This window comes from Poromitra crassiceps (genome assembly GCF_964638095.1).
Source record: "Poromitra crassiceps genome assembly, chromosome: 6".
Lineage (NCBI taxonomy): Eukaryota > Metazoa > Chordata > Actinopteri > Beryciformes > Melamphaidae > Poromitra > Poromitra crassiceps.
In genome coordinates this window covers 18,852,518-18,879,377 of record NC_139627.1, presented here as the reverse complement: position 1 = coordinate 18,879,377, position 26,860 = coordinate 18,852,518, and the positions used below count along the sequence as shown (strand labels likewise).

The 26,860-nt window shown below is 42.9% G+C and overlaps 1 protein-coding gene across 2 annotated transcripts in view; it reads left to right on the top strand.

Moving 5' to 3' along the window:
• Nucleotides 1–22,836, top strand: part of sympk (symplekin) — a 43,094-nt gene extending 20,258 nt beyond the window's left edge. For both annotated transcript variants that reach the window (XM_083638390.1, XM_083638391.1), the window contains 19 exons: nt 2,807–3,046; nt 3,497–3,648; nt 3,769–3,919; nt 4,052–4,265; nt 6,889–7,039; nt 8,300–8,535; nt 8,847–8,928; nt 9,017–9,130; nt 9,232–9,379; nt 11,165–11,325; nt 13,763–13,871; nt 14,789–14,889; nt 15,307–15,397; nt 15,814–15,915; nt 17,754–17,941; nt 18,602–18,778; nt 20,088–20,369; nt 22,122–22,301; nt 22,460–22,836. In XM_083638390.1, coding sequence (XP_083494516.1) covers nt 2,807–3,046; nt 3,497–3,648; nt 3,769–3,919; nt 4,052–4,265; nt 6,889–7,039; nt 8,300–8,535; nt 8,847–8,928; nt 9,017–9,130; nt 9,232–9,379; nt 11,165–11,325; nt 13,763–13,871; nt 14,789–14,889; nt 15,307–15,397; nt 15,814–15,915; nt 17,754–17,941; nt 18,602–18,778; nt 20,088–20,369; nt 22,122–22,301; nt 22,460–22,630 — 3,050 coding nt within the window. In that variant the 3' untranslated portion in view covers nt 22,631–22,836. The remainder of the gene's footprint in view (nt 1–2,806; nt 3,047–3,496; nt 3,649–3,768; nt 3,920–4,051; nt 4,266–6,888; nt 7,040–8,299; nt 8,536–8,846; nt 8,929–9,016; nt 9,131–9,231; nt 9,380–11,164; nt 11,326–13,762; nt 13,872–14,788; nt 14,890–15,306; nt 15,398–15,813; nt 15,916–17,753; nt 17,942–18,601; nt 18,779–20,087; nt 20,370–22,121; nt 22,302–22,459) is intronic.
• The last annotated feature ends 4,024 nt before the right edge of the window (nt 22,837–26,860 follow it).

The window sequence follows — 26,860 nt, the reverse complement described above, 5'->3', positions numbered from 1 at the left end:
AAGTGACATAATTAAGAACACAATGAATAACAACAATAATAACTGCTTCATTCTCAAAAAGGCAAGTGAAAAAAAAAAGATTAACAGCAGCATTTCAATTGTCCTTAATTCAAACACATGAAAAAAGGCGAGACACGCACAATCCAAAACCTGTATAGGGCAGGTGCAGAGCTCGAGGCAGGAATAGTAGAGAAAATAAAGCTCGCACACTGCAAGGCTCCAGTTAGGTGTTTTTATTTGACACCGGTGGGTTACGTTTCGGGCACCCTGCCCTTCCTCAGACAGTGTGACATAGGACGACGCCATCTTTAAATACAAGCATGGAACAGTCACATGACGCAGTCAAGTGGGTCAACTCGGTCATGTGACAGGAAAAGCTTGGATGAAGAAAGTTACATACAAATACAGTTATACATTGTGATCAAAAGTGAAATTAGCACAGTTATGGTATATTGGCTATACTCCCAACTTTTATGTGGACAGAACCAAGTCTGACCACAGAGAAAACACATCTCCCACAAAAATGGGCCTGGGCATCCACTAGAGGTGCCCAGGATGACAGTATACAAAAATAGAAATGGAACAATACAGATAATATATTATAAATGGCAGATAAAGCAGGACAACTCACATATGCATTGTACTGCTAATTTGAATGAGTTCCAAAGTGGTATTAATGCCTGAATGCGAAATCTGCATATGTGAAGGAGATATATATATACTGTATGTGTGAATATATTATGTACATACAGTAATAGGAGGAAAGCTCAATAGTGCGCCCCAACACCACCGTCAGGCTAGCGGGCCGTCATAAGGTGTGGGTACGCTAGAGAGGCGCCTCTATATGTCTTGAACTCGGTGTAATTAACACCGAGTTAACTTTAACTTAATTAACTTAATTCAAACGCACACACACACACAATTCTCATGCAATGCAAGGGGCAGCACCTCAGGAAGTAAGAACATATACGGTAACTATCATTTTCACGCAACAAATGAGAAACCTAAGAACTGTATTTCAGTAAATGTACTTCATTCAAACTCTCTCTCTCTCTCTCTCTCACACACACACACACACACACACACACACACACACAGACTTACCAAATTCATTTTCTGGTTAGATGTATGCCTACTTTTACTGAAATGTGTTTTTCAGGTACTTCATCCACCGCTGGATAAGAGGGACATGTCTGATTGGTACAAGAGCAGCACAAATAGACTCTGAGCTCTTTGTGCTGTACATCTAATGTAGGAGTGGGGATTTTGAATGGTGGCCATAGATGTTCCATCTCTGCTCTTTGTGGGCTGATGATGCTAAAAGCTGAAGCGGGGGCCAGCCTCTACAGGGGACATGACACAGACATGGAGGACAGTGTGACATTTGGAAATACTCCTATATATAGGTTGTTGTTGTACCTCCACACAAACACCTGTGTGCATGTGCAAAGTTCTGACTCACATGTTACAAAGCAGTACACACACTCTCTCTCTCTCTCTCTCTCTCTCTCTCTCTCTCTCTCTCTCACTCACACACACACTCTCTCTCTCTCTCACACACACACACACACAGCAAGCAATTGTACTTCAAACACACATACAGAACATATTGGTGTCCTGATAGACTCAGCTCTGTCTTAATCCATTTCACTAGGTGGCGCTGTTGGCGGCGCTTACCAAACGTCTGGAAACCGAGACTAGTGTCCTGACAACTCACATTGGCTGTATTTCCATAATTTACGTTGTTTCTTTGTGGATTCCACACTTGTGCTGCTGACGGAGTCACTAGCAGCACATGTGGCGCTCGGTTCAGCACTGCTAACGCTAGCGTTAGCACTGGAAGGCGTTGTTGCGGCTGTGAATACCGCTCGTGGTGCGCTTCTGGCGGAGCCTGCACTGGTGCTCGCTTCCCTGTCCTCGTTCGCTTGAATGTCATTGCTGCTGGACTCCTCCACACGTCTCTTTCGAATAGTTCCAGTTTTCAGCCAATTTTGCAACATGCCTGCAATAGCTTCTTGCTTGTAACATTAGCAGCAAATTGTGTAAGCGCATCGTCGCGCAACAGGTAGTAGTGTCCGTCAGAAACAACTCCAGAAACACATTTATTTAATATGTTGTTCCTAAATCTACAAGAACAAAATTAATGTAGATACAAGTTATTTTAAACCCCATTTCAATTCTCAAGCTCATTTTCATTCGTAGTATATTGATAGTATTACTGTACAACATGTTTTAACGTTGGTTTTATTTCACATAAAATAACATTGAGATTCCAGGGATCCCTCCGAGTACCCCCAGCAGGGGGTGCAAGTACCCCCCGGGGGTACGCGTACCCCAGGTTCAGAATGACTGCTCTAATGAGTCCCATTGTCAGGATGTGTTGAAAACATACCAATAAATAGAAACCTTATTAACACTGATTAAACAAAGTGTTGTGTCCCTCTGCCATTGACCACAGTGGCCAACAACACGCTTTGGCTCCAAACTCTCTTTTTATCTTTTGGATATTTTGTTGGCAATTGAAATTCCAATATGCCTATGAGGTTAAAGGTTAAGTTGCTTTAGCTTTAATTTGAATGTGATTGTGTGTGTGTGTGTTTGTGTGAGACAATTAGGACATTGAGGTAAAGCTTTGAAGCTCAGAATTTGAATCATCTATTGTTAACTGAAAGTCAAGTCATCTGTTGTGAAAACTGAATCCAAGCAAAGTCATGAGTTGGAGCCTACAGTATACTTAGTCTAACAGTTACAAAAAAAAATTATTCACTAGATAATAATTCAAGTTTCACACTTCTATTCTATTCAGCAAACCTGCCGCCGACTCTGGCCAAGTCTCAGGTGAGCAGCGTGCGTAAGAACCTGAAGCTCCACCTGGTGGCTGTGCTGAAGCATCCCTGCTCCCTGGAGTTTCAGGGCCAAATCAGCACTCTGCTGCTGGACCTGGGAATGCCCCAGAGCGAAATCACCAAATCCACACCTGCGCCACGCGAGCAGCGCAAGAGACCGCGCCACGAACAGTACACAGAGGGCAAGAAGCTCAAGATGGGTTAGTATGGTGATATCACACACATACAGACTTATTCTTTGTAGTCTTTAAACCCCAGAGACCAGGGTTCATACACAGAGCTGGAATGCACGGACACAAATGCAAGCAGCATTTGGCAATTTCCAAGTTTTTAGATAAGATAAGATAAGATGAAATTTCAACCTATTTTTAATATATGGAAAAATATTGCAGTACTGTTCCGTTCCGATATGATACACATAGAACTACACATTTTCTGGTTTCAGACCCATTTCTTGCTGTGAAGAATAGTCTTTAAATAAGTGATATGGCATAGTCATTAGGTTCAAATCAGTATCTTCAAATGGAATCAAGAAATGAAGGTCTGGAGAAGGTGAGAACACAGCCATATTTTAAGCCATGGTGCCATAAGACCTACAGTTGCATACATCAAACGACCAAGAGTCATCGCATTTGTGTGTCTGTGTTCAGAGCCGGCCCTGATGGAGGATGACGAAGACAAAGAGGAGCCGGCCCCGCTTTCAGTCTCGAAGCCCTCCGCTGTGCCGGTGGCTCAGTCTGCCATCGACCTCACAGCTGAGTTCCTGCACCCGCTGCTCAGCCCCGAGAATGTGGCCAACCTGGTAAGCTCCAGCAGATGTTTTTTTATCAGGGGGGGGGGGGGGGGGGGGCACTGATCTCTCACTTTGACCCCAACAGTACGACCATTCAGCTCAAATCTCGGTTGTTCTCTCATCATTTAGGTGCTGATCAGCATGGTGTATCTGCCAGACGTCATGCCAGCCTCCTTCCAGGCCACGTACACACCAGTCGAGTCGGCAGGCACCGATGCCCAAATTAAACATTTGGCTCGGCTGATGGCCACGCAGATGTCGGCAGCCGGGATTGGTCCAGGTCAGTAACAGAAAGATTTGGGTGTCTACAAAGGTTTGAGAATTTGTGTGTGTGTTTGTGTGTGTGTGTGTGTGTGTGTGTGTGTGTGTGTGTGTGCTTGTGCAAAAAAATAAAACATTCTTCCTCTCTCAGGACTTGAGCAGTGCAGAGCTCGAGAAGAAGACGCCGGCAAAGAGGAAGCCATGGAGGACGACTCTGTTGCCAAAGACCTGCTCATCAAGCGCAAAGTGCCAGGCGTGATGCTGGGCCAGGCCATCTCTGTGGTGGGTTACACAGAGAAGGTCCAGGCCCCAGAGGCTCCACTCAAGAGGCTTCCTGAACCCATCCTTCCCTCTGCACCAACCAAGTGAGTTCAAGGCTCTGACACACAGGGCGACTTCTGGTCAGATCAGAGCAGCAACGCTGCCCAAGGATGTGTGTTTATCACATATTTAGTCTCTCAAGCCAGTCTATCTTTTCCACAATTTCAAATACTCCAGAGATAGAGCCCGACCAATACTGGATTTTTGAGGCCGATGCCGATACCGATATTAGGGAGTAAAAAAATTCCGATATCGATATATCAGTCGATATAGATATATATATATATATATATATATATATATTTTTTTTTTATCCAATTTTGATTCCCCATTAGTGCAAATTTTTTATTTATTTATCCTGGTTGCTGCTCCACCCTCTGCCGATCTGGGGAGAGCCGAAAACTGGCTCCATGCTTCCTCCGAGACATGGGCAGTTAGCCAGCCGCTTCTTTTCACCTGACAGGGGAAGCTTTACCGGTAGGACATAGCACGTGGGAGGATCACGCTATTCCAACGAGTTCCCCTCCGAACAGGCGCCCTTAACGACCAGAGGAGGCACCACATCAGCAACCCTCAAATATCAAACACTTGACAAAGATATGAGTTGACATGAATTGAAATATGTAATGTAGGCAGGATATTTTACAGCTTATTAACTCATTGAGTGCCAGCCACTTTTGGAGAACGGACGCTCCCAGTGCCAGAGTTTCAGAGCGTTTTCAGTGATTTCTCGAGGCCCACAGAATATTGTGTGATATTACCGTACTATGTAAACACCGAACACGCACAAAGAACGATGAGACTCTATTGTATCAGCAGCAAAAAAAAGTTTATTGATATCATTTTCCGTTCTTTAGTTATCAGCCGGAGAAGATACCGTAGGTCAAAAACAGAAAAAATTGGCGTTTCCATCTAGAAGCTGAGATATTGAGCCTTTTGTGAAATATAGCATTTCAAGCAAATCACTGACTCTGAAGCTAATATTTCTGACCTGAAACATCTGAACAGTAATTTCCTTCAATATAACAGCACCCCCACCCCCCTCTACTGCAAACTCCTCCTCCGTGGGTGTGGCTCTGGTGGCTCTGCTCGTTCTGAGTGCTGCGTGTGTCAGGCGAGTCTCTGCTGCCTGGATGGCGGCCGCTCGTCGGGGGAGTCTGGATCGGGCTCGCTCGTTTCTGGGGTTTCGGTTGTGAGCTGGGATGAAGCTGCGTCCGATTCTGGGCTTTCTGCTGCGCGTTTCAAAGTGTGCTGCACCCAGAGTCTATTTTCGGAGCCCCCCACCGTTGTGCGCCGGCTCCCAGCGCGACAGCGAAAAGCCAAACGATTCTCATGAGAATGGTTTCATCACGGCTTTTTCTGCTGTTTTTCCTCGCCTTTCTCTAATCTGGAGAGCACTGTCGCCACCTAATGGGTCCGTAAAATAGCTTTTACACATTCAACATGCACCATACTTTCACAGGAGATGGATCTGGCTTTGATCCACGTCCCACCGTCAAAAAACGCAATTGACAAACATACTCGTCTTTGGCACTCTACGTTACTAAACCAATTGACGAACATACTCGTCCTTGGCACTCAATGAGTTAATAAACTCAATGCAATGAAACAGTAAACTTAACAGGGAATTTAATAATTATAAATAACTAGAAATACAAAAACACAAGAAATAGAACAAATAGTTAAGAAAAAATATCAAATCAACATGCTGTCTATAACTAAAAAAAGAAAAAAGAAATCTGCAATATCGGTGCACCATATCGGCCGATACGATATATCGTAATCGGCCGATAATATCGGTGAACCGATATATATCGGTCGGGCTCTATCCAGAGATGCTCTGTACTTCAGTCCATTCAAATTTGGACAGAGGTGGTTATCTTACCAGAAGGAGGTTTGATGATTATTGGACCAATCATGACACATGTTCACTAAAATAAATATATAAATAAATCAAAATATCTCGTCCAATTTGCATTTCTGCTCAGCAGCTAGCTAGCTAGGATTTGACTAGTTTGTTTTCCAGTCGCAGCTATTATTAAGCGACTGCACAGGGGACACGAAAGTTGAGAAATGAGCGGATATCCTGCCTTATTTTTACGGGATATCTTTTAGATATATTTATTTATTTTTACCAAGTTTAAGACCTGCTGAAGTACAGATGGGTAGGCGGGGGCATTTGCAAATTGCGGCAGCCAACACGTCTGTCTTGAGAGACTAATCAAATTTTTTGCTACAGTAGCACTAGCAGATTTTCATTTTCACAACATTGAACCTAAAGTAATACATAATAATCATAAATGACAGTTTTGCCACACTCTATTGCTGATACGATACGATACGATACGATACGATACAATAGTGATTAAACCTATAACCAGTTCATGAATGCTTTTATATTTGCTGTTCTCAACACCTATGAGTGTGTCCTTCTTTCTCGGGAAAAATCCTCCACTGCACAGAAAGTGATAAATATAAGAGTATAAAATAAATAAGAAGATGCACTCTACATTTAATGTCTTTATCATTGCAGTATGTTCGGTCAGTGCCTTCACTGCATGCAAAAGGTCCAAGCAAAATAAACCCAAGAATTCTTGTTTGTTTTGTTCTTTGCCCATTTTGGTGTAAACCCCATTTATTACCCAATATGTTTTCTTTCTCTTCCAGAATGGCAGGGGCAAGTGGGAGAAAAAAAGTGTTTCGTTTGTCAGATGTCGTCCAGCCTTTATCGGACACCCAGATTGAGAAGTTAACCTCCTTGTCAGTCAAACGCATCCTGCATTCAGAAAAGGCGATTGCACAGAGCGGCATGTCCCATGTAAGTAACCCAAACAACCATGGACAGGACACATATGTCGTTGAAATCCAAGATGGCATAACGCTTGAATCGGAAGAGCATTGGGAGGCATCGTACATGGATTTTAATGCATGTAAGATGGACAAATGCACTCCTCTGGCGTTAGAACAATATATTACACGGCCTTGTTGAATGCTCAATTCTGATTGGGTATCACGGCATTCAGCGGTTTGTATGACAGCCCGCTGCTCGGGATATCAGAGCGCTTCCATACCATTTATTTAGCTCAGTGTTCCATACACAGAGGCCACCTCAGTCATATCAATCCACACAAAGGAGTCCAGTTAATTTAACAAGCTCATTTGTGACACCCTGTGGCAAAAAAATTCGCAACAGTCTGTTAAAATGGCACGTAGCCTCCTACCAAACACCTCCCTCTTGGATGTATTGCTTTCTTCGTTAGAATCTCAGACTAATCCAGGTAATGTTATGTTGTTTCTACCCGGCTGGTGTGTTACATGTAGCATGTCAAATCATCATTGTTATATTTTGTGACAAATAATTGATTGACTTAGTAAGTGGCCGTGTAATAATAACACTGCGTGTCGGTGATCTGTGTTATTTTACAATAATGACCAGCTTGCTGTACATTATCCCTTACATATTACCCTCCTAGTACCCTATGATATAAGTCACAAATACTAAATGGACTAAATACTAAATTTCCTCACTGTAAATGTTTGGTACAGGGAAAAATTCACTGGTACCTGGATGGAGTTCTACTGTAAATATTTGGTACAGGGAGAAATTCACTGGTACCTTTCTCACTCTGGCTGAAAAATGTCAGCACGAGTGAACGCCTCTTTGCCTCAATTTGTGCTTAGAGCAAAGTTGCATCCACCTCACTAAATTAGTTGACTATTGTAAGTAAACTTGCCACTGTGGTTACATAACCTTTGACACAACTAAACTAGCCACAACTTACGAGATAGGAGGTTACAGGAGTAATCCGTGTGCGGGTATTGTGGATGCCCTCGGGGTGCACATGTTAATGCGATAGTTCGGCTGCAAGGCTGCAACCAGCAGATAGGGAGGTCACAAGGTAGGGATATAGGCTATAAAACATACGTAGCTAAACACAATGCAAATGCAAAACAGGAAATACCAACATTTTATATGCCCCCCCCCTCCCCCTCCATCTCAAAATAAAATACCTTGCCCTCCCCAGTACTCAAAATAAAATCTAGAACGATCCCTAACCATGGTTACCCTGTGCTGCAGGTCAGAGTGAAGCTCGTGTCCCGGCTGGTGACGCAGTTTGAGGGGATAATGAAGGAGGACGTGCTGAGGTTCATCCTGGAGGACATCAGGACCAGGAGCGAGCTGGCCTTTTCTCTCCTCTACCAAGAGTACAACACCTACTTGAGCCAGCTGCCCACAGGCCTGCTGGACAGCTACGACCACTGTCTCTCCACGCTGCTGTCAGGCCTGCAGGAGAAGCCGGAGCAGAGGGACGGGTGAGCAGAATCCCTGTGCTTTTCTTCTACCTTCCCTTTTTCCTCATGTTCTTGAGTAGACAATGAGCAGAAAGGACCGACATGCGTTTTATTGTATCCAGAACCATCCTCCTCTATAAGTGTATTCTGTACTGCCAAACAAACCCTCTGAGATACAGACTCCCAAGCTTGAATTTGGCCCTGCTTCTTAATGTTGTCATATTCAAAGATGTCGATTTTACTGGCCGTAGAAGTAACAAGCCACAGGAATAACGTATAAAGTAAATCCCTAAACTGAGTGCTGTTCTGTTTGAACTTACCATCTCTTCCAGGCTTTTCACAAAGCTGGTACTGGAGGCTCCCATAATAACAGAATCAGCGCTGGACGTAATACGGCGTTACTGTGAGGACGAGGTAAACTACAGGATCTTAATTGTGCCTTGAATAGCGCTTGATCCTAACACCTGTTTGACCCCACTGTAATCTTCTAACTGTGTTTCAGTCACGGGTGTATTTGGGCATGACGACTCTTAAGGAGCTCATCGTCAAACGTCCCTCAAGGCAGTTTCAGTATCTCCATGTGCTTCTGGACCTCAGCTCACATGAAAAGGAGAAGGTGATGCATATTGATGATCCATATCCCTCAAAGTAATAAGTTTGCTGAACTGATTTTCTGTGATTCTCATATGTTTCGATCGTTGTGTGTTTTCTTTTCAGGTGCGCACCACTGCCTTGGCTTTTCTGAAGCGCATGTATGAGAAAGACCAGCTCAGAGACTACATTGAGAAGTTTGCGCTGAACTACATGCAGCTTCTGGTGCATCCTAACCCTCCCTCTCTGCTCTTTGGGGCCACCGAAGACACAGGTTCGCCCCCCCCACACACACACACATACACACACTTTCCAATCCCCAAACAAACCAGGTAGTACTGGTATCTGTCACTTATGCACTTTCTATCATGGGTTTTCCCTTTTATGTACCTAGAGAAGGTTTTGCTTAGCAAGCCTGTATTTGTACAGCAACAACCTGCTACACACACTCACATTTACTCACCATTTGCACACCCCACTGTGACTGTAAAATGGGTGTGGCTTTGAAAGTGTTTATCTGATCTATTATCACAATAGTCTGGCTACATTCTAGTCTAGGGGTTACCATAATCAAAGACCCACCACCGCGCAAACTGAAAATGTACATTTGTTTTGGGCTGAGTTAGCATTGATATGACCATAGCTTAGGAGTGAAGGCAAAATTAATAATAGGCTAATGCTGTAATTTAATTCTTCAGAGTCAAAAAATACATTTCTGATATCCACAATGACATTCTTCCTATAATGCACAATTGTCATTTCAGATATCTACTCTACCGAGGACAAATTATCTCACTTTTGCCGTTTATGTGTATAGGGCTTTCAACTTCAGATATCCACAAATGCATTTTGATCCAGAATGATTTTCGCTGAACTGTAGCAGCAGTGACATCAATCAATGGCATTGATTGATGTCACTGCTGCTACCGAAGGTGTTAAAAAACCAAAAGGATTTACTTTGATTGCTGGCTTTTCTGTCTTCTTGTATATTGTTTGCGCCTTGCACCGTAGCTTTTGAAACTTTTTTTTGAGAGTGCTCACTTGTCGTGACTAGTAGTCACTGACTTTTTGGACATTCAGTTCAATGTGAAACAGTCTATACTCTATAGTTTATCATTAAGGCATCATTTCCCATTCTGAGTCCCATGTGGAATGGCGTTTGGCCGAACATTTCCACATGCCTCCTCCACAGTCCCTTTCATAAGCCTCACTTCTCTCTCATGCGCATGTCAGACTGTAAGGCCCGCCCAATCAACAGCCCCCAAAAGAACCTGACATATGCAAATCCTTAGCCTATCACTCAGAATGGTGACACTGATTGACAGTTAAACTAACCAACGTCCACTCCTGACTTAACATTAACAGTTTAAGACTGACAGTTAATCTGACCAATGACAACTGCTAAATGCTGTGACGATTTGATCATCACAATACTAAAACTAATACAATACTAACAGGGTGAGTAATTGAACTAGAGAGAGAGCAATTCAGGCTGAAATGAATGTGGCAGAAGCGGTAGGCTCCGGAGGTGGAAACACCATCGAGTAAAGAGATAATCACACAGCAGCCAGACTCTGTCCTGGGACCCGGTAGCTAACGTTACAGCAGCCAGACTCTGTCCTGGGACCCGGTAGCTAATGTTACAGCAGCCAGACTCTGTGCTGGGACCCGGTAGCTAACGTTACAGCAGCCAGACTCTGTCCTGGGACCCGGTAGCTAATGTTACAGCAGCCAGACTCTGTCCTGGGACCCGGTAGCTAACGTTACAGCAGCCAGACTCTGTGCTGGGACCCGGTAGCTAATGTTACAGCAGCCAGACTCTGTGCTGGGACCCGGTAGCTAACGTTACAGCAGCCAGACTGTCCTGGGACCCGGTAGCTAACGTTACAGCAGCCAGACTCTGTGCTGGGACCCAGTAGCTAACGTTACAGGCGCCTGTCAGATTTACCCATACTTGTTTTCACCACATTCGCTCCCGCAACTAACTAGCAACATCCCAGTTACAAGTCTATTTGTCTGACCCTGAGTTGTTGTGTGTTTGTGCTGTTTGTTGGCACAGAGGTGGCGGCTCCCTGGACTGAGGAGACCATGCGACAGTGTCTGTTCCTTTACCTCTCCCTCCTGCCTCTGAACCACCGGCTGGTCCATGAGCTGGCCTCTGTCTACACCGAGGCCATCGCCGACATCAAACGCAGTGTGCTGCGAGTGATAGAGCAGCCTGTAAGTCATTCCTCACTATCAGCAGATCATTCTCTTTGTCAAAGCTCCCCTCAATATGTGGTCCTCAGTTTAAGAAGTCATGGTTTGATATTTTTATGGTCTAAAACATTGTTTGTTTGTGAAAATGAAAAACTCCTAAAACAACTAGCAAGCATGTTTGGAGCAGTTTATTATTTATTGAACTCTGGAGTGTGTTGCTACATTAGTTGGGTTAATTTATGCAATGCCATTCTAACCTGTTGGCACCAAAAATAAAGATGAGGAGGTGAATGTTGACATCTGATAGCCAACAGTTACGGATGCTTGGAAATCCTAGCATGCATAACCAAATTAACTGAGGGCAAACTGTAGTCGGGACCGATGCTCATATCAGGAGCACAGACAGGTCTGTCATATTTAGCTAAGCTTAGAGGGACTGGAATGATACGTTTTGACATTTTGTAACTTGACAATGTGAACCAATATTTAGGTTGGGTGGGGTAAAATATGTTGTAGCATTAAAAAAAGCAACTGCCCTTCCTGACATTTTTATATTTTCGCTCTGCATCTGTGAAAAACAAACAAAACAAAACAATTAGCTGCCCTCCCCCCACCCACAAGTTCAGCCAATAATGTTTTCAAATTTGTCAAGGTGCGCTGTCACCAGTAATGTTTTCATTTTCTCAATGTGCGTCACCAATACATTTCCCATATTCATATCATCAAGTTGAGACTCTGAAGCTGAAACTATACACATAAATTCAGCATAACATTTGGTCGTTTGGTCAGCGAACATATAGTTGACTAATCAATGTGTGTAAACTGGTTATATAACCTTTGAAATGAGCCACGCACGTGCAGGCTTGCTCGTGCATCATACGTGAGCCCCGGTAAATAAATAGGACTAAATGGGACCGACGGGAGTAACCGTGTGGTTATTGTGGATGTCGTCCAGGTGCACACCTTAATGTGATAGCCAGCCCATCTTCGTTTTCCGTTTTCTGGGTGTGCATAAAATGGCCCCTAAACTTGCAGTATATGGTGACATGGGATGGGAGCCATGTGAAGTGCGACATAGGGGTGACATGGTGCGACTGTGGAATAGATTTATTAATATGCCCGATAACAGACTTACTAAACAAATTTTTCTCTGGGATCTTTCAAATAATTACTCTTGGTCAAATGCGCTTGAAAAGATATTTGATATGTCAGGTCTTCAATATATATATAGAAATAAATTATCTTGTTCTGTTAGTCAAATTAAAACAATATTATTTGAAAATTATAAACAGAAATGGTCAGAAGAAGTTCTGTGTAAACCAAAATTGAGAACGTATAGTCTGATTAAACACATTTATCACCCAGAGCACTATGTCACCCTTAACCTGAGCAGAGCTCAGAGGTCAGTTTGTGCCCAGCTGAGATGTGGTATCCTGCCTCTGGCTCTGGAAACCGGGCGCTTCCACTCAATTCCTGAGGAGGACAGAAAATGTCACCTGTGTGATCTGGGAGAGGTTGAAAATGAAATGCACTTTCTGTTTTACTGTCCGTTATATCACAATCTTAGACATAGGCTTTTCTGTAAAATTTCTTTTGATGAAGGTCCTGATCTGTTTTCTATGTCTGATGATTGTAGACTTCAGTACTTGTTTACTGAAAAAGTGTTCCAGGTTGCTCAGTTTGTGTTAAATGCCTACCAACAGCGTAGGATGGTACTTTATGTTTGAGATATAATCTTTTCTTTCATTGTCTGACATGTTCTGGAGATGTATCATATTCTGTTCTTTCATTTTCTTTTTCTTGCTCCTGTATGCTTTGAAACTAGTGTCTTGTAAGCCCATGTGGGCTGGGCACCTTAAGGTGTATGACACTTTGAAAAATAAATAACTAACTAACTAACTAACTAACTAACTCTTCGGCTGCAATCAGCAACACACCCAAGTTTTACCAGCTAGGGAGAAACCATTTGTGTGGGGGTGGGTGGATATAAAACACATAATAAGCTACATAGCAAAACACAATGCAAACAAATGCAAAACAGAAAATACAAAAACTTGATATGCCCCCCCATCTCAAAATAAAATGCCTTGCCCTCCCCAGTAATCAAAATAAAATAAAAATGCCCCCCCTTCACCACACTCCACCTCACCTAAATATCAAACTGTCCTCTACAGTAAATGCACCAAATACATAAATGCAACAAAAGAAATGTTTCCACTATGGTTCAGACCAAAGAAAATTACACAAAGTGTCACCACACCCTCAGACTCGAACCTGTAATATCATCAGGTAGGTTTGTGGGAGAATTGTTGTTCATGTTCACAAAATATTGAATGGACTCTTACAAGAGAGGAATAATATATATACGGATTCTTTAATAGAGTGTTGTTGATATTAAACTATGTATAGACCCTTGATTAACATTCAGTGTTCATGAGTTGTCTCAACTCTATTTTAGATCCGTGGAATGGGGATGAACTCTCCTGAACTGCTGCTCCTGGTTGAAAACTGTCCTAAAGGAGCAGAGACTCTCGTCACTCGCTGCCTCCATATTCTGACGGATAAAGGTAAAAAATAATAATTACGTTGCCCACCTTTGGCCAATGGATGTGGAAAGTTAATCAGTTCTTCCTTGGCCCATGACCAACGTTTCCACAGTTTCATGGTGTTATGTGAATCCGTTTGGAAGGTAGGCGCCATTGACAGTAAATATAGTAGGCGCCTTTTTGTGATTGGACATTGTTACGCCCCCTTTTGGCCAGTGGCTGTGGAAAGTTAATAATTTCTAAGTTGGCCCATGACTTGCTTTTCTACCAAGTTTCGTGCAAATCTGTTCATAACTTGTTGAGATATCCTGCCGAAAAACGGGGGCGAAACCATAAGCTCCTGGCCACGTTGGAGGTATTTGCCACACTGAATGAGTATTTTCACCTTTAAACTGCAGTTGACATATGAATAATTAATAACTAAATTATTTTAAATTTCTTTAAGTACTGGATATAGATTTCCAGTTGTAGAATTTTGAAGAAAATCTGCTTCTTGAATTGATTAATTTCTGTATTGTACTGTAGAAAAGGGGTTCTCAACCTTTTCTAACTTAAGGCCCGTTCTTTTTCTTTCTTTTTTTTCTGAGGACCACCTTCCATGCTTGTCTCTACCTGATGTGTTTGTGTTTGGCATGGTGATATTCAAATATAACTGTAATTGAAATTATACATTTTAATTTGAAGTTTTTTATGGAATTCTTGAGCACATTTAGATAAAAAAATTACTTTGTCAATAACTAACTTTGTAAAGCTTTGGAAATGACAAAATAATAATGATGACGATAATAAATTAATCTAAACATTTGGCAGTACCACTGCCTCCACAGCCCACTAGATGGCGCTCTGAGACCTAGGTTGAGAATGGCTGCTGTCGAAGACAGCTGAAAAGCATCATCAGTGTGTGAGAAAAAGGTGTTTTCTTCTCTTCTCCTCTTCAGTGCCTCCTTCTCCAGAGCTGGTGGAGAGAGTGCGCGACCTTTACCACAAACGAGTACCGGATGTTCGTTTCCTAATCCCTGTCATAAACGGCCTGGAAAAGGTATTGATCACTGCTTAAATTGTACATTTTAGAACATTTACGCTACTCTCTGTATCCCCGTTAAGATCTTGTGTCGAATAAGCCACTGCCTTTGTATCACATTTGACAAAATCACAAATATCACAAACAAAGCTTATGCAGATGGGAAAATTCAACAGAAAACTCGACAAGCCATTACATGCCGCAGTATCTCAACTAATATTGGTGTATCCCAGCTATCGTATTCAAGTTTCATAATAATAATGAGAGCTTTATCAAAGTCTTGTTACAAAAAATGTAAAAAATAACAGGTATGTAGTTAATCTGATCCAGCTCAAACAAGAAGATGGGTTACTGTTGTGTGCATGAAACCGCAGTCCCTGTTGTAATGTTTTATAACAGACGCTTTGTTCTTTGTTCTTCCTTCTTCTTCTACAGAATGAAGTCATCCTGGCTCTGCCCAAGCTGATCAAACTGAATCCGATTGTAGTGAAGGAGGTGTTCAACCGTCTCTTGGGCACTCAGCACAGTAAGACAGTCATATCTTCCACTGTTGGAATAGGTGGTTTCCTCAATTTCAATGTTTTCTTTTACATTAAATTTTTACATTTAAGGACCTCCAAAATGACCACATACTCACTTTTGATTACCGTACATTTATTTTCTTAAGGACCCTAATTGAAGAAGAATCTAAGAGGACATTTGCCATTAGCTATGAATTGCATAAAAAATACATAAGGCGATAACACTGGCCTGGGCAATCAGAAATGTATGATAGAAATGTACTATTTTGATCATGTTTCTTATTCCCCACTGTTATTGCCTTCTGTTAATTTATTTATGTGATTTTACCTTTTGTAATTGTGGAAACTATTATTTAATTCACTGGATTTTTGCTCATTTTAGACCTCTGATGTATTTGCACTGTTGTGTTTTGTCTTTCAGGTGAGGGAAGTTCAACAGTGTCCCCTCTCACCCCAGGAGAGTTGCTCATTTCCTTACACAACATTGACTCAAACAAATGTGACATGAAGTCTATTATAAAAGGTCAGTATTCCTCTTCAATCCTAAAGCCACCCTAAAACAGAATATACAGTCCTTATTTCTGCTCTTAGGGCATTTTCAGACCAGCCTAGTCTGGTTCCTGAGTCGCACCAAATGCAAAAATGATACATTGTTTCGTTTTTCAGCTGGTTTGGTTCGGTTTCACACCAGGTAAAAAGCAAGCGGATCAGATACATTACATTACATTACGTCATTTAGCAGACGCTTTTGTCCAAAGCAAAATATCACAATTTGTCAACAGTACAGAAAACCACTATGCAACACAATCAATGACAGCTAAGATATTTTGATAGACTAGCACCATGTAGGAAGTAGTTTGAGAAGGAATAAGTAACATGTAGCATTATTATTATTATTATTTTTAATAAAAAATACCCTCCCTGATTGACCAGGAGACTCATCTCCCAGGATGGAAAATATAAGTAACATCAGAATTTCCCCTCGGAGATAAATAAAGTATCTATCTATATCTAAATTCCCAGAGTTTTTATTTTTTATTTTGTTTAAAGAAATACAGTCTATGGTCAGGACCGGTTTGCGTATTTGGCATTGCATAATGGTGACAGCGAGTGTGTGTGAGACAGACATACGGGCAGAGGAAGGGAGAGCGCGTGTGTGTGTGTGTGGGAGAGAGAGACAGACAGACAGACAGAGGAAGGGAGACAGTATGTGCCACTGCAGTGAACCAGAATGCGCATCTGAACAGACCTGTCCGTTATTAACCAGCTCTTGAATCCCAAAATCTGAACCGATTTCTGCCATTCAACTTGCTCTGTATTTACAAGGTCCCAAATGACATTGCCCTGTGCCAAGCATGCTTCTATCACCTGTCAATCAAAGACCGCGACTGAGACGCAAGAGTCAAGCTGATATGTGTCATTAACGAGTGGTAATTTGGCCCCAGTAGCCTAATTTGGTCAAAATAAAACAAAACCCTTGCAACTTCTGCCTAAATAAAGTAGGCTACTATCATATACTAGAAATCTCGTGTGCTCGATTCCTAGGCTCACCCGCTTTTGAGTAGTGTTGCTGAAAGATTCTGGTCAAAATCTCCACATTTGAGAGTAAACTGTTAGAATTCTACACAATGTATAATTTTCATGCAGCGAGAGAGCCCTGTAGGGGTTGAAACCTACTTTTGCAGTTGAGTCTGTGGCTGATTTGGGTTCCGATGACAAGAACCCCTTTCCCACGCAGAGTCAGTCTAAGCCGGCCGCTCTGCACCAGCAGCCGGTCTGCCAGAATTCTGGGGTTTTAGTTCCTCTTTAAATATGTTCTAGTCTTACATTAAAATGCGTTTAAAAAAGGTAAATGTAATGTCTTGCAATTGATATGATAAATTGTTTTTCAAAGCAATTAAACCATACAGTACTGTTTTTAATAGGGATGGGGCCGATCCGATCCAATATCGGTATCGGGTGCCGATATTGGCGCTGGCCGTAATTTGCCCATGTATAATAGTATCCTTCTTTGCCTTGTATATTTTCTTAATTTTGTCTGCTTTTTGCAATGTATATTTAAAAAAAAATCTTTAATTGGCCAAATCTTTGCCTATACTGTATATTCAAGAAAAATATTGGTATCGGCATAATTTCGGTATCAACAGATATCCAAATTCAGGTATCGGAATCGGATCGGAAGTGAAAAAATGTGGATCGGTGCATCCCTAGTTTTTAAGGGTTCCAGTTTTCATCTTATTAAAAATATATTGTATGTTGAGATCATTTGGCCAAGATAATCGTACTACTGAAGTCGGCACAGGCCTATTCCACATGTACCTGAGCTGAGGTTCAAATGCTCTCCCTGTCTCTGTGGTGCAGCTACCAACCTGTGCTTCGGGGAGAAGAATGTTTACACGTCAGAGGTGCTGGCAGTGGTGATGCAGCAGCTGATGGAGCAGAGTCCGCTCCCCATCCTGTTGATGAGAACCGTTATCCAGTCACTCACCATGTATCCCCGCCTGGGAGGCTTCGTCATGAACATCCTGGCCCGCCTCATCGTCAAGCAGGTCGCCATCCAAATCTAGATGGACATTCATAGTTTCTACAGCATTGACATCCTGGAAAAGTCACGGAATCTTTTTTTATTCCAGGCTTGGAAGAGTTGGAAAATGTCTCTAAAATTATACTAATTCTTTTTCAGAATCTTGTATTTTAAACCTGTCAAAATGTTTAATTTCTGGTCTGGCCCCTGCTAGCTGTTACCTTTGAAATGATTTAAAACATTTCACATATTTATGAATACTTATACAGTTAATTCTTATTATAAAGCTAATAATCAACACCTTAATTTATAAAGCACTTTTTAAAATGGTTTCCAAAGTGGTTTCCAGGTTCAAGTGAAAGCAGACGTCATTCTCATAAAATAAATTCAAACAAGAAAGTACTGCATAAGTCCCAAGTGATAGACAAGGCCTGGAAAATTGAAATCATGACTAATTCAGCAGAAAATAAACTAACATCTGAATTAAGATACTAATAGATACACCATGTGTTGTTGGATAAGTCATGCAAAGTCATACGTTGTTTAGCACAAAAGTTTACAGACCTTGTACGTAGTTTCCACCGCCCACCCCCTTTTTTTTTTAGGATGATTTTCTTTTGTTAGACTACAGAACGGTGATAACCCAGTCTTGGTGGATTACACTGGTCCTTATTTTCTCCTGCAGGTGTGGAAGTATCCCAAGGTGTGGGAGGGCTTTGTGAAGTGCTGCCAGAGAACGAAGCCGCAGTCGTACAGCGTGCTGCTGCAGCTGCCACCTGCCCAGCTGGACAGCGTCTTCTCACGCTGCCCAGAGATCAGAGAGCCTCTTCTGCAGCACGTCCACTCCTTCACACCTCACCAGGTACGGCCTGTTTCCTTCACACCTCACCAGGTATGGCCTATGTCCACTAGTCTCGCAGTGCCAGCCGTAGATGATACCTACATCTGGCACACAACTCTCAAAAGTGGTTAACACCCGCCCCCCAAGACAAAAAAAAGGATGCGTGACAGACATATGAATCTACCAACCACGGACCTCATGGGCGGTGGATTCGGAATGTGTGCAACAGCTAAAGAGACCCCGGGTGAAAACATCAACTTTATTTCTTGAAATGGCTCAAACGCACCACGCTGACTAAAACTGCCGCTGCCGCCTTTGCACAGCCGTTAAATGATCTTGCCCACTCATTCTTCCTGCAAGACAGCCTATCGCTACTTTTTAGTAGCTTCTTTTATCACTTCACAGTTGAGTCTCTTCACGGTGCTTCATGGCGTCCCACTGAACGTGTTCCTTGCTGGACTGTAATATGAGAGGCACCAGGGACGCTGTATGATGCGCTGTATGACGTAACTTCCATCACAGCCCAGCCAACCAGATTTCACCTGCAGCATCTGGATGGAGTGCCGGAAGTCTCTTGTGATGAAGACTTGTTGTGATTCAGACCCTCCGTCGCTGGAAGCTTGCTGACGTCGACCACGTGAGACTAATGTCCACAGCCTCTGCTCTGCTCCTTCACACCTCACCTGGTACGACCTGTTTCCACGGGCTCTCCTCCACTCCTTCACACCTCACCTGCTATGGCCTATTTCCACAGGATCTCCTGCACCAGTATACAAGTATAGGCCTCATGGATCATCAAGTGCACCAGTAATACAGTGGAAACAAGAAAGATCACCCATTTACCCCCTGGTTACCACATAGCAACACATTTCACTTTCATCACAGCCTTCAAGAGCAAGAATCAGAAAGCGGAAAGAGTGGTATTATTCTGTTGTTTATTGAGCAGTATCTATTTTAAGAGAGTAAAAGTGGTAATATTGTGAACATTTAGCTTAAACTATGTACTCCCATAATCCTCCTTTGTGTGCAAATGAGTTTTGTTAAACGTCACACAACGGAAGAATGTACTTCTATGTTCTTCATCTGTTGGTTTGTAACTTGCATACTGTGGCAATAAAAGTGATTCTGATTCTGGACTGTTGTATATGGCACATTTTCATGTATGTAATATCCTATAATAAGATATCTTTGCCAACGGTGTATTGTAGTTGTTGACATTAACTACTAGTAAGCCAGATGTGTTAGTTTTCCAGCTTTTCTCAGTTTTCAATGAAAATCTCTTGTTTCTTTTGTAATTTATCTTCTTTCTGCCTCTTCTTTTCTGTTGCAGCAAGCCCACATCCCCGCTGCCATCATGTCCGTCCTGGAAGCCAATAAAAAACCAGAGCCCAAGCCCATAGAGTCTGTTGTGCTGAAGCCCATAGAACCTGCTGTGCTGAAGCCCATGGAACCTGTTGTGTTGAAGCCCATAGAACCTGTTGTGTTGAAGCCCGTAGAACCTGTTGTGCTGAAGCCCGTAGAACCTGTTGTGCTGAAGCCCGTAGAACCTGTTGTGCCGAAGCCCGTAGAACCTGTTGTGCTGAAGCCTACTGAGCCTGTTGTGGAGAGAGAGGTAATGGACAAAGACATCACACAGGGTTCACACATGACCTTAAACATCATGTAACAGACAAACATCACACAGGGTTCACACATGGCCTTAAACATCATGTAACAGACAGACATCACACAGGGTTCACACATGGCCTTAAACATCATGTAACAGACAGACATCACACAGGGTTCACACATGGCCTTAAACATCATGTAACAGACAGACATCACACAGGGTTCACACATGGCCTTAAACATCATGTAACAGACAGACATCACACAGGGTTCACACATGGCCTTAAACATCATGTAACAGACAGACATCACACAGGGTTCACACATGGCCTTAAACATCATGTAACAGACAAACATCACACAGGGTTCACACATGGCCTTAAACATCATGTAACAGACAGACATCACACAGGGTTCACACATGGCCTTAAACATCATGTAACAGACAGACATCACACAGGGTTCACACATGGCCTTAAACATCATGTGACTAAGACATCACACAGGGTTCACACATGGCCTTAAACATCATGTAACAGACACAGACATCACACAGGGTTCACACATGACCTTAAACATCATGTGACTAAGACATCACACAGGGTTCACAGATTGCCTTAAACATCATGTAACAGACAGACATCACACAGGGTTCACAGATCACCTTAAACATCATGTAACAGACAGACATCACACAGGGTTCACAGATTGCCTTAAACATCATGTAACAGACAGACATCACACAGGGTTCACACATGACCTTAAACATCATGTAACAGACAAACATCACACAGGGTTCACACATGACCTTAAACATCATGTAACAGACAAACATCACACAGGGTTCACACATGGCCTTAAACATCATGTAACAGACAAACATCACACAGGGTTCACACATGACCTTAAACATCATGTAACAGACACAAACATCACACAGGGTTCACACATGGCCTTAAACATCATGTAACAGACAGACATCACACAGGATTCACACATGGCCTTAAACATCATGTAACAGACACAAACATCACACAGGGTTCACACATGGCCTTAAACATCATGTAACAGACACAAACATCACACAGGGTTCACACATGGCCTTAAACATCATGTAACAGACACAAACATCACACAGGGTTCACACATGGCCTTAAACATCATGTGACTAAGACATCACACAGGGTTCACACATGACCTTAAACATCATGTGACTAAGACATCACACAGGGTTCACACATGACCTTAAACATCATGTGACTAAGACATCAAACAGGGTTCACACATGACCTTAAACATCATGTGACTAAGACATCAAACAGGGTTCACACATGACCTTAAACATCATGTGACTAAGACATCAAACAGGGTTCACACATGACCTTAAACATGTGACTAAGACATCAAACAGGGTTCACACATGACCTTAAACATGTGACTAAGACATCAAACAGGGTTCACACAGGGCCTTAAACATCCTTGAAAGTTTGTGGTTTTGAAGATACTTAATTTTTATTCAAATACAGCTGCCAAATTAATTATTGTGGTTCTCTGGATCAACACACCCAAAGTGTTGTGGTTGGTTTGTTGTCATGATGTTTAAGTATAAGTCTAATTCTAATCATGTATTACCCTAAACAGTCTTTTTGGCCAGTCTAAAAGGGGCTTTATACTGTAGATTGTATTTTGCTTGTGGGATCGGCTATGAACATACAACACCTTCACTCGTTGTTCTGTCCTTTCCTTTGTCCTACAGATTGAACGGATGCCCCCTCCAGCTGCCCCTGTTGTAGCAGTAGCTCCTCCTGCAGTGCTGAAGGATCCAGAGCCGCCAGTCCAGCAGCAACCAGCGCGTCCGAAAGACGAGGAGGAACCCATGGAGCAAGAAGAACCAGAAGCAGTCAGACAGGAGGAAACCGATCACACTGTTCCCCAGGTAACACTAAGCGTTTGTCATATAAAATAGTCATATAATATTGTCATATAAAAGTACTCGCCTACCACCGTGGAGACCCGCGTTCAATTCGCGGAAGCGGTACTTCCCCTACTATACTTCATCACAAAATAATTACAATCATCTGTGATTCTGCTCAGGTGGAGTCTGCGAGAGCGGGGGAAACCCCGTCGCCTCAGGCAGAAGCAGCTGAGGAACCGATGGAAGAGTCTCACCCTGAACCTGCAGACCCCAAGGAACCAGAGAGAGACGTTCCAGAAAACGCCGTCGCCGACACCGAGGCCGACAGCGGTGGGGAAGAAGCAGAATGAATCTGCTCAAGACAGATGCACTCAAAACAAATGAACAGTTATAGCCTCTGCAAACACCCTGAAAACTTTCTTGTCAAGCAAATTGCTGTTGCATTTGTATTTGTAGAAAATATAAGGTTAATGTATTTTGGACACATTAAAAGGAAGGTAAAATTGTGTGAGAGCATTCCATATACCTTCATGTCATGAGTTTGGAAATCAATAAACTAAAGAACATATTGTCTCTTGTTTCTCTCTAAATCTTTAATCCCACTGCTCCAGGAATCTCTGTAAGCCTGTGATCAGCATGTCAGCAAAATCAGATGATGCAAGGAAAACTTTGACACAAGACACGTGTAGAAAATGCTTCAAAGATTAAGAGAAAGAAGAAAAATGTTCATTAACCTCGACTTTCCCTCTAGCTCTAAACACAGGGCTAAAAGTTGAAAGGGGGCAAGAGACAGGACCATTAGCTGTTCTGCCAGCACTGGTTCCAACAGCCCTGGGCTATTAAACCTGCAGTGTGAATTGCATAGCCCTGGGTTTAGGTCAACCTGGCTTTACGTATGTGTGTGTGGAGGGGTACTGTCATGTCTCACCCAGCGTCCTAGGTTATGTTTTCCTAGTTTCACAAGTTTCCTTGTTTCACACACAAGTGTCTGTCGGTCGTGCGTGGGCACCCTGGCATGCTCCACCTGCCATCTTCTGATCCTTGAGCAGGAAGCCAGGACTCATCACCAAGGAGGAGCTGGACATGATGGACTTGACACACACAGGGCATGCTGATCATCTCCAGGCGACAGGCATGTGACTGACAGCAGGCGAACTCCGCCTCCCTTGGTGACCGCTGGGCTGTGAGCCAATAGAAATGCAGAAAGTGGGTCAGCAGATTGCACAGACTCCATCACTCCCTGAGCGCTGATGGAGAAAAGCCTAATGCTGGTTTTCCTGCTGTTGTTCTTACTTGTTATTTCGTTAGTCAGATATGAATCTAATTGGGGCAAAGCCTGCTAATGCCACTTATGGTGATTATATAAATGAGATTAGTGTGTATTCTTTCATGAAATCCCAGTGGGGGGGGAGGAGCGGCCCGGCTATTTTCACATAAAATCAAACTTCATCCAGCAAGTGTAGCTCGCTGTGTTTTACATAGTCTTTAAAACGGAGTAACAGCCTCTGAAAGACGGCCACGGATGTCGCCGTCTGCAAAGAGTTGAAGAGGTTTGGTGCCCTCATCAGCAAGGCAATTGGCTGGTGCCCCTGGGCACTTGCCCAATGGCAGCACAGACCTGATGGGATGGTCATGATTGTTCCAGGGATTAGTCAAACCCTTAGGTGTTACGAGCTAGGGACACTGATTGCAAAACGCATGAAAATATTAATGGTCTCATTTCTTTTTCTGTGGCAACTGACCATGGTATAAGCAGGATACTCAACAAGCAGGTGTGTTAAACTGACCATGGTATAAGCAGGATACTCAACAAGCAGGTGTGCGTTAAACTGACCATGGTATGCTGGATACTCAACAAGCAGGTGTGCGTTAAACTGACCCTGGTATAAGCAGGATACTCAACAAGCAGGTGTGCGTTAAACTGACCATGGTATAAGCAGCCAAAGCAGGATACTCAACAAGCAGGTGTGCGTTAAACCAGGGATGTATTACCAAACGCGTCTACCGGGCCCAGGGCCAGGCGCCCCGTAGCTCAGGGGGCCCATAACCCAGATCCTCTTCACAGGGCCAACGCGTATCTTGCCCGGACCTGGGACCAAATGATCCCTTAGGCCAGAGGTTCTCAAATGTTTTTCAGCCAAGGACCCCTTACAAGATAGAAAGTATACCAGGGACCCCCTCATTCTGATTTGTGATTTTTGGGCTAAGCTTAATTGTTTCCACGGTAACATGCTTGACTTTTAAATTGATAGGTTTGTTAGATTAGAATGTAACCCATGAACCATTTTAGATTTAAAGCATAAGATATTTTCATTGAACTATGAAGCTTTTGCAACAAAACAATATATATATATACTGTATATATATATATTGTTATTTTCCTGAAAACCTTTCGCGGACCCCCTGGCAAAGTACCACGGACCCCTGGGTTTACTTGTTTCACTCACCAGCAAAAACAACAACAACAAACAATAATAATCTATTGAGTGGCTGGTAAAATTTGAACATTGACTAGCCATTTGGCTGGTGGACAAAAAAGTAAATTTTGGAGCCTGTATTGAGATACAGATCAATATTATTTCTTGTTATTGTGCTGTTGGCTTTGTGTTCAGGTGGCTGTGCTATAAATCCTGTTGAGATGCAGGTGAATGTATGTTATTCTGGCCTTAATCGTGCGTATGTGCGCGGTGAGGGGGGGCCCTTTATGCATCCAGGCCAGGGGGCCCCATCATGTCACAATCCGCCTATGCGTTAAACTGACCATGGAATAAGCAGGATACTCAACAAGCAGGTGTGCATTAAACTACATACATGTTGAAGCACTTTTTGTTGTACTGTCTGTTGAAATGTTGTTGGTTTTTTTGTATTTATGAGGAACAGTGTCTTGGGACGCAAGACACATTTCGGACTTGTCCGACAATAAAGTGAAATCAAATCATCAAACTGACCATGGATGTTGCATACTGTAGCTTCTGATTACAGCCTGTACTTTGTCACACACACACGCGTGCGCGCACGCACACACACACACACACACACACAAGCACGCGCCCACACACACACACACACACACACACAAACTGTGCCTGCTAGCGTCCACATTTCTGGCATTTCGCGTCAGAACACATCATTACCTGTCATGCTGCTCTGCTGCAATTAGAGTCGTCCTCAGCTGATTCCTCCCACATGTTTCCTCCACCAACCTGCACATCTGGAAGTGGAACAGCTGTTGTATAACATAAGACGTCTGGCGTCTGTCCTCTGCTGCTGCGGTGCCATCAGGAGACTCTGCTTGGCACTTCACTTACAGTATGTCATCAGATGGGAGATTTGCTGAGTTTGGTCCTGGAATAGCCTTTTTCACCTCAGCCATTTTGTGTCTAAAAGGCAGGAAGTGACACAGGTGCAAGCAAAACATTAATCGAGGGCCCCGGCACTGGAACACCTAAATGGATTGGAAGTTGGAAACGCTGCTGGTGAAAAAGGCCCATATAGTAAGGTCGCTTTCACATACTATAAGGCTTATAGTATGTGAAAGCGACCTTACTACTATGGGCCTACTCTTACTACTCTGGCGCATTTAAAGCGGACCAAACAGCTTATAGTATAAGCTGTTTGGTCCGCTTTAAAAGCGCCAGAGTTCGTTTCCTCGGATAGTCCGCTTCGTTTGGGGTGGTGTGGAGGGAGGGAGGGATGGAGAGAAGAACAGATAGGGAAGAAGTGGTGAAGAGGACAACGATGAGAAACAGCTGCTGTGGTTGAACTGGGCAGCTACCAGTGTGAATGTGAAGCAGGTTGATGGTGAGAAGGAGCCTGCGAACTCAGCAGGACTGAGGGGAGTCAATCTCATTTTCTTTCAGTGTAAAGACCTACAGGTACATTTAAAACATTCACAGTAAATGGACCATCCATTTACAAAACATAATGAACACTGAACAGCCAGTCATGTCTTGAGACTTGGTGCATCTTACTACATCATCACCGATGACATCACAATTGCTTGAGTGACATCACTGATAACTCATCACCGATGACATCACAATTGCTCGAGGGACATCACTAGTGATACCACAATTGCTCGAGTGTGAACGGATGGACATACAGACGGACAGACCCACTTATAGATGCCTCGGCCCCTAGAGGTCACGCCGTAAAAAAGGCAGTAATTGACTCGGTGACTCGGGCTTGGTCGATGCTGTGTTTTTTGCCACAGGTTCAGGCTTTATTGGCTGGGCTATGAGTAAGTCGTCCAATTTATAACCTCAGCAGGGAATGATTTATGATATCACTGATGATGTCAGGGTATGACACCATCAGTGGTTTATGATGTCACTGATTTTTTTCATGTTTTATTCTTAGTTTATTGTCAGTTAACATTTATACACAAAACTTTCAGAATGTAATTGATCAGTATATTATATCCAACACCCATTTACCAAGTTAACTCAAAATGCAAAAGTAGGGAAATGGCAGAACATGTGGTGGAATATTTAATTATATACCAGGCTTATGCCAAGACATTATCAATTACATGGAACTTAAACAGCAGAGCCTCAGATCTAAGCCAAATCTTTTCAGGT